This window comes from Pinus tabuliformis, chromosome J (genome assembly GCF_031772625.1).
Source record: "Pinus tabuliformis cultivar Carrire ecotype Pingquan chromosome J, CPIR1, whole genome shotgun sequence".
Lineage (NCBI taxonomy): Eukaryota > Viridiplantae > Streptophyta > Pinopsida > Pinales > Pinaceae > Pinus > Pinus tabuliformis.
In genome coordinates, this window is record NC_142295.1 from 1,037,606,097 (window position 1) to 1,037,614,071 (window position 7,975).

The 7,975-nt window shown below is 46.4% G+C and overlaps 1 protein-coding gene across 1 annotated transcript; it reads right to left on the reverse strand.

Annotated features, from left to right (window-relative positions):
* Positions 1-1,596: 1,596 nt before the first annotated feature.
* Positions 1,597-7,220, reverse strand: LOC149230418 (uncharacterized). The gene is made up of 2 exons (XM_089381309.1): positions 6,531-7,220; positions 1,597-5,763 (listed from the first exon to the last, which is right to left on the reverse strand). Exons 1-2 carry the CDS (start codon positions 7,218-7,220, stop codon positions 1,597-1,599), a joined length of 4,857 nt encoding a protein of 1,618 aa, XP_089237435.1.
* Between the last annotated feature and the right edge of the window lie 755 nt (positions 7,221-7,975).

A 7,975-nucleotide genomic window follows, 5' to 3' on the forward strand; every position in this document is an offset into this window, starting at 1 on the left:
TGGGTTCGTCGGGGGTGGTCCACCCACCACACACCCCTTTTTAATATAGTTATGATCCGACTGTTGGGGGGTGGTAGCCCGCCCTCCCAAAATTATATATATTTTTTGTTTTGTTTTTTTTTTTTTTTTTTTGACAAGATCGGTTGCTATATATTGATTGAAAAAAGTAATAAGGCATGAAGCCATACATAGGTTGCTTCGAGAGCACTACAAATCCAAGGAGAGAGCATGAGGTTCCTATCCTTGAATTGGTTTCTGTAACTTCTGACTAAAAAACATCTATTGCTACTATAAATCCGGACATACTGATGGCACCAAAACTTGCATTTACAGCACATAGTTAATCAATGTCAATACGACTGATATTTCTCGCTGTGGAGTCCTCTGGGCGCTGATCTGCTTCCATTGGCTTTGCGCTTGAAGATGTTGATTTTTCTTTCTGCTTTGCTTCCATGATTTCCCTTAGGATTGTCAGCGATTCCTCAGCGTGAATGCATCTATTGTTGAGTCTGTTGAACTGCTCATGAAGTGAATGAACCCGGTGGAGAAACAGGTTCATTTCTGTGCGGTATTTGGCGTGAAGGATTCTGAACTGCTCATCAAATTTGGCTTCCAGGCTCCGAATCTGTTCAGCGTGCCTGGCTTCCATATTTCGCACTTGATCTTCCAGTATTCTTTGTTGAGCTCTGACCTCTTCGAATTCGGCCTGAAGGTCGCGGCAGTGAAAGCATTGCTCAGAACGAGCCATCACTATTTGGGCTTGGGTTCTATGAGGGTCGATTCCACTGAGATGGTCAGCTGACTCCTCCTTGCTGCGGGAGAAGAAAAAGAGGGGCCGGATGATGATGCGCGGGGTTGAAAGAAGAGAGCTGGAGGTTAGTGAAAATAAACAGAAGGGTTTCGAGCTTACAGTTCTCGCTTTCTGGATGAGAGCAGGGATATAAAAGGAAGTCTGGTTGATAGCGCTCAAGATTGAAGGGGAAAAACTTGAAGTTAGAGAGGATGAGCCAGAGAGGGGCGAACTTAAGGGGCAAGAAGGAAGGATGGGGGACGGCCAGCAAAGGTGCAGAGTATAGAGCAGAGACTGTTGAAAGAAAGGCGCTATAGCTCTCAGCTTCCCACTGAAGCTAGTCCTGAAAAAAACCACGATATAGATTAGAGGATAGATAAACAAAGCAAGAAGAGTCGATACCAGAGATGGAGTTCGTCTTCGAGTCTGGACAAGAGCGCCTTCTTCGTTCCAGCGGGGCTGCTCTTGTTCATAGCAGTGTATGACAAATATTTGCCTTCCTGTGCCCGTATTTATGGATCGGGACCAACAGTAGCCTGAATACATAGCAGAGATCGGATCCTCTGCATTATTGAGATATTTTCCTATATCTCTATGACGATTCGCTGGAGCAGTGGAATCGTTCTTCCGTCCTTCGCTGAGATGATTATTTTTCCTCGGGATGTCAGCTATTCTTTGGATCAAGACCTGAGTGAGACTGTTTGTGCACTTCATACTCTCAATCGAATGTCCTGAGTCTGTTGTAACCATGCCCGTCACACGCTTGCTGGATTTACGCGCCTGGGCAATGTCAGGATCGGCCTGCTTCATGGCAGAGGCTGGAAAAATTCTCTGTGACTGTGCCTCAATGCACCTTCCGGTTGTCCAACTGCATTATTTGCATGTTTATCCGCTTCCCCATTGTGTGTGCGGAGGATGTGACAGAATCGGATTTTTTCAAAGTATTCGGTGAGGAGATTGATGCGTTGGATATGTTGCTGAAGATTACTGTTTGGGGATCTCCTGTAATGGTTCATGAAGCCAATGATTATTGAGGAGTCTCCTAGGACAAGAGCTTTTCTAATTCCCATGCTTTTTAATTGCAACAATCCTTGATACAGAGCAAGAGCCTCTGCATTATTATTTGTTTTTTCTCCTAAACTCCATTCATAGTTGCAGATTTCTTCTCCTAATTCATCAATGATAACACCTCCTGCGCCTGCTGGTCCTGGGTTGGACTTTGAGGCGCCATCAAAGAATAAGGTTGAGCAGTTGTTACTCAGAATCCACCTTTTGAACTCCTGGGTTGGTAGTCTAATTTCCCAATCCTTGGTCTTATGTTGATGCTGCCTATAATTTCTCCGAATACTCTGTTGTTGACCTGAGCGACCTAGAATATGCTTGATCATGAGCCTCTCCTCAACTGAATAGTCTGTTGCTTTAATTGTTCCTGAGTATTTGACTGCCATCGTCTCCTGCGCCAAGAGGTGAGCACTGCTACATGTCTTCCAAACATTGCCCTCTTTGTTTTGAAATATTTTCTTGTTTCTTGTGAGCCAGATTTTCCAAAGAAGGTTGTGGGGAATGATATCCCATGTTCTTTTGACTATCTTGCTCCGTTTATCTTTCCAAGGGCAATTCCTTGTCCAATCTTGGATTGTCTCTGCAATGTTTTGCTGAGGTTGCCATGTTATATTGCCCAAGTTGGCCATAATGGTCCAGCATTTCTTCGCGAAGATGCAGTCAAGAAATAAATGGTGGATGGTTTCCTCCTCGGAGCAGCAGTTAGGACAGATTGAAGGTCCATGTACCCCTCTCTTTCTAAGGTTTTCCGAAGTGAGGATTCTGCCCTTTAACAGCAGCCAAATGAAAAATTTGACCTTGGGGATGGCCTCAGACTTCCATATTATTCTCCATTGATTCCAGACCGAGGTCTGATAAGTATTGTTGCAAATGAATTGATAGCCAGATTTAATGGTGTAACATGAGCCCGTGGGGTCCCATCTAAACCCATCTACTGCTCCTTTTTTTATGGGGGCTCTGTTTTGAAGATTTTTATGGAGGGCTTGGTAGCTTGAATCCAAGTGTGGGGGAATAACTGGAAAATCCCAGCTAGTCCAAGCACCATTCTCAGCATCCCATTTTGAAATTTGGTCCATCCTCTGAATGCCTTTGCTGTTAAGATAGAGGATGAAGGGAATGGCTTCTTCAACAGTGTTTAGGGGTTGGTAGCCCATGATTTTATCAGTGGCATAATTTATACTGCTCCCTTCCCCCGGAATCTTTGAGGTATTTTGAATGAGAATGGGGATTGCTTTCTTACAGAGATGCCAGATTTTGGTGGAGTCTCTGTTGGGAATATCAGATTCAAGAAGTCTTTGTCTATTGTCCGAGAGGTATTTGCATTCAATGACCTGTTTCCACCAGGCTTTTGGTTCATTAATTAGTCTCCAAGCCATTTTAATCCCAAAAGCGAGATTTAGAATTTTAGGAGCTCTGATTCCCAACCCACCTCTGTCTGGAGATTGTATTACACTTTTCCAATTGACCAAATTGTATCTATTTTTTTCTTTTTTCCCTCCTTGCCATAAAAAATTGCGGAGAGCGACTTCCAGCTTATAGTGGAAAGAAGCAGGAGCTTGGTAAAGAGTGAATCGGTATAAAGGTAAGGAGGAAATACCTGATTTGAGCAAAATTAATCTGCCAGCTGGGTTAAGCCATTGAGTTCCCCATTGCTGAACCTTCCTTTTGACTTTGTCGATTATTTCATTCCAAGTGGTGGCTTTAAGAGAGCCCAAGGTGACCGGCATCCCAAGGTAGGTAAAGTGGTCCCAGGTTGCTTTGAAGGCTACTCCAAAAATGTTAGCAATACTGTGGGCTGTTTGATTGGAAATGTTCCATCCATAGATGCAACTTTTTTGAAAGTTGACTTCTCCTCCTGAGCACGCCATAAATTGATCGAGGAGGCTTTTGAAGCGCCTTGCTATAGTAGTGGATGCCCCACCAATAAGCAGAGTGTCATCAGCAAATTGTGAATGATTGATATTTTTCACTCCGTTCCCAAACTTGATACCAGAGATGAGACCAACTCTTCTGTTGTGATCGAGGATGCTGCTGAAGGATTCAGCCATCAAGATGAATAGATAGGGGGAAAGAGGACATCCTTGCCTTAGCCCTCTTGAGGATTGGAAAGCTTCACAAGGGCGGCCGTTTATGAGAGGCGAGATCCAGGGGCCAGAGATGCAAGCAGCAATGGTGCTAATGAAGTCAAAATTAAAGCCCATTTTCCTCAAGACAACGAACAAGAAGGAGTGTCTTACTCGATCGAAAGCGTTGGCTAAGTCAAGCTTAAGAACGAAGCCTTTCTCTTGCCTAGAAGTGCTGGAATGGATAGCTTCTTGAACCAAGGTGATGGAATCATGAATTTGCCTATTGGACATGAAGCCTCCCTGATTTTCAGATATAAGGGAAGGGAGCAGAGGCTGGAGCCTGGCTGCTATAATTTTTGCAAAGATCTTATAAGAAGTGTTACACAAAGAAATAGGTCTAAATCTGGAGAAGGAAGTGGGCCGGGTTTCCTTAGGAATGAGGGCGAGAAAAGTTGAATTTGTGAAGCCCCCCATTTTCTTTTTCCTTTGGATTCCTTTCATCATTTTAACAAGATCTTTTTTTATCAAGTGCCAATGATCTCTGTAAAAATTTATAGAGAAACCGTCTGGACCTGGGGACTTGTCAGGCTGTAAAGTCCAGATGGCTTTTCTTATCTCTTCCTCTGTTATTTCACTGTTTAACCTCTCATTCTCCTCAGCAGAGATTTTTTCCGGAAGGTACTTAAGGAAAGCCGAGTAGTCCGTGGCTCCTTGATTTTCAGTGAGGAGGCAATTGTAATGGTGGAAGGCAGCTCTTTTAATAGATTCATGGTCATTATGCTGGCTGCCTTGACTATCAGTAATAGTGGTAACATTGTTTCTCGTTTTTTTTGCTGTGGCCTGCTTATGGAAATATGCCGTATTTTTATCACCTTCCTTTAACCATAATTCTCTTGACTTGAGCCTCCATTTGATCTCTTCCGCTCTCTTTATTTGAGTTAGCTGTCCCTGAACCTCCCATTCCTTACTTTTCAGCTGATTAGTGAATCCATGATCTTCTATTTGTTTGTGGATCTCTTCCAATTTCTGCTGCATTTTTTCCTTTAATTTTTCTGGCTCTTGGTAGCTGGCTTTTGCCCAATCCTTGAGTGCCTTCCTTGTGTTTCTAAGTTTTGTTTCCCAAATATGATTTGGGGAACCTTCGACGTGTTTCTTCCATGTTTCTTCTATGATAGCCTCTGCCTCAGCGCTATCTCTCCACAAGGGATTGTACCTGAACGGAATTGGTCCCAAATGAGCGTGGGAGTCCAACGTTAATAGAATGGGGAAGTGATCTGAGGCTGTGGCGCTGAGAATTTTGGTGTGGCCTGCAGCAAAGGAGGAAAGAAGGGAAACATTGATCAGTATTCTGTCCAACCTTTCCATAATGTTGCCTGGCCCCACTCTTCTATTGTTCCAAGTATATTTCCTATTTTTTGGTATGATATCCATCAGTTCATGCTCAGCCATTATCATTTCCAGCTGCCTTCTGAAGGGATCGGGGGTGAAGGTGCCCCCCCTTTTCTCATTCGCATGAAGAATTAAATTGAGGTCTCCAGCAAGAATAACATTTGAATTCTGCTCCTTGTCTATTTCTTCCTTCAATTCCTTCCAGCATTGTTCCTTTTCCCGGAAATGGTTGGGGATATAGACATTGTAAATGATTAAGTCACAGCTCTCTTCCTTGTTGACAAGGTTGGTCCTGATCCAGTTTTGATTGAGGACAGAGGATTTGCAATCCCACTGCTGCTTATTCCACATAGTTGTGATTCCTCCAGAGGCTCCTCTGGAATTGCTACTGGCCCCTGAGAAAGTTTTTTGGGCTTCTATGATTATTTGCATTTCGCTCTGACTTTGCTTGGTTTCCTGAATCAGAACAATTTCGGGTCTTTTTGTTTGAAGAAGATCTCGTAGGGCAGCTGATTTAGAGGGGTGCCCCATACCCCTGCTGTTCCAGGATAAAAGCTTCATCATGAGGCATTCGAGCGAGGAGGTGCTCGCCTCTCAAGTTCTTTACCTGCTGTGTCTTTCTCTTGTGAACCTGTAATAAAAGAATCCATAGGAGTTTGGATCCCTAGAGCTATGTCCTTGTGCGTGCTTTCTTCCCGATGCTGCTTGGCTGACTTTCTGCCTGGTCCAGGTTTCTTGTGGATATCACCGGATGCTCCAAAGTCCTTGGAGGAACTTCTAGTAGTTCTGATGGGGGGAGGTCCAATGACGGGCTGAGATGGGGTCGAAGAAATCAAGGGGGGCTCAATCCGATTCAAGGATGGTTGATCAGGCTGAGGATCATCATAGGATTCCTTCGATTTGTTTCTTGTTAAGATCCTTTCCACTGAGTGAGGAGGGGAAGCTTGGAGGGGGCAAGAGGGGGAGATGCTGGGTCCTTTGGGGGAAGGAGGGGGAGATGGGAGATCCTCTGAAGCAAGGGATCCAAAGGGGTTGGAGGATGAGGGGATGACAGAGGGGAAGGGAGGGGTTCCGGAGTGAGGCACCTCAGGCTCAGGGGGAGGGTTTGACTTCTTCTTTTTCCTTACTATTTCCCATGCTTCCTCAGGGGTTTCAGAAATATTATTGACTTCTGGTTTAGATTTAGAGCACCTATTGGCAAAATGACCGTACTCATGACATACCTTACACTTGAAGGGGAGTTGCTCGTAGTCCACCTGTTGAATATGCGTCCACTGGTCCACTCTGAGCTTGACTGCCTCTGGTAGACCTTTGCCCAAGTCTACCTCCACACAGATCCTCGCACATGCATGCATATTTTCTTTTGGCTCTGATCTATCCACATATTTACCTATTGCGTTTCCAATTGCTCGAACAGATTCATCGGCCCAGCAGTGAAGCGGAAGATGCGGAAGGCGAACCCAAACAGGAACTGCGTTGGGTACATCCATTTCAGGGTCGAAGTCCGGGGTCCAACGATTGAGATAAAGGCCTCTAGTGTCCATGAAGTATGGCCCATTCCTGAAAATTAGATTGCGATCCTCCACTGTTTCGAAGAGGAAGGTGAAGAAGCCTCTTCCACAAAACCTTATCGCAATTTTCCCCTGGACCATGGCGTTCCAGTTTCTTTCCACCCAACGTTGAACAGTTCGAGGGGAGGGCCATAGCCCCATGAACTGTCCAACCAGGCCGCGTTCAACCAAGGCTACAACAGATCTCCTTGGAAGAGATGGGGGAAGAGGGATTTCCAGAATTTCGTCAAGCTTTTTGATAAATTTTGAGGCAGAAGGTCGGATCCTTTCAGAGATATTCTCTGGGATGAGAGAAGCAAAGGCTTTCTCAAGATCGATCTGATCAGGAGCGGGAGGGTCCATCGAGCCTGGGGCGCTCAACGAACGGCAAGGGAAGGGAGGGAGGGGCAGGAGGCCCGGGAGAGCAAGAGATGCAGCAGAGGGCTGCCCTCAGGGGCAGCACGAACAGCCAGAGACGGGGCAGGAGGCCCAGGAAGCAGGAAGGAAAGGCACAGCGGGGGAAGCCCGCAGCGGGGGCTGCAAGCCCGGCAGCAGGGCTTCCAAGCTTGGGCGAAGGCGATCAGGGCGTCCAGGGGCGGGAGAGCTCCATTCTCCAGCGCGCGCTCGTCTAATCCATTCGATGGTTCAAAAGGTAGTGGGCTTGGCCCGGTTCGGTTACTATTCGCACGACGAGCACCGACCTTGCTCGGGATTGAACACAAGACCGGTCTGTCATGACGAGGTCGACCTTACCACTACGCCGCCTCCATGACCTTAAAAGGTAGTGGGCTTGGCCCGGTTCGGTTACTATTCGCACGACGAGCACCGACCTTGCTCGGGATCGAACACAAGACCGGTCCGTCATGACGAGGTCAACCTTACCACTACGCCGCCTCCACGACCTTCAAAGGTAGTGGGCTTGGCCCGGTTCGGTTACTATTCGCACGACGAGCACCGACCTTGCTCGGGATCGAACACAAGACCGGTCCGTCATGACGAGGTCGACCTTACCACTACGCCGCCTCCACGACCTTGGTAGTGGGCTTGGCCCGGTTCGGTTACTATTCGCACGACGAGCACCGACCTTGCTCGGGATCGAACACAAGACCGGTCCGTCA

What these genes read in the sequence shown, in the direction of transcription:
- LOC149230418 (XM_089381309.1), bottom strand. Translation starts at nt 7,220, where the DNA reads ATGGACCCTCCCGCTCCTGATCAGATCGATCTTGAGAAAGCCTTTGCT. An exon ending in AACTCCCCTTCAAGTGTAAG is followed by an intron (nt 5,764 to 6,530) that starts GTATGTCATGAG and finishes GTTCTGATTCAG; the next exon opens with GAAACCAAGCAAAGTCAGAG.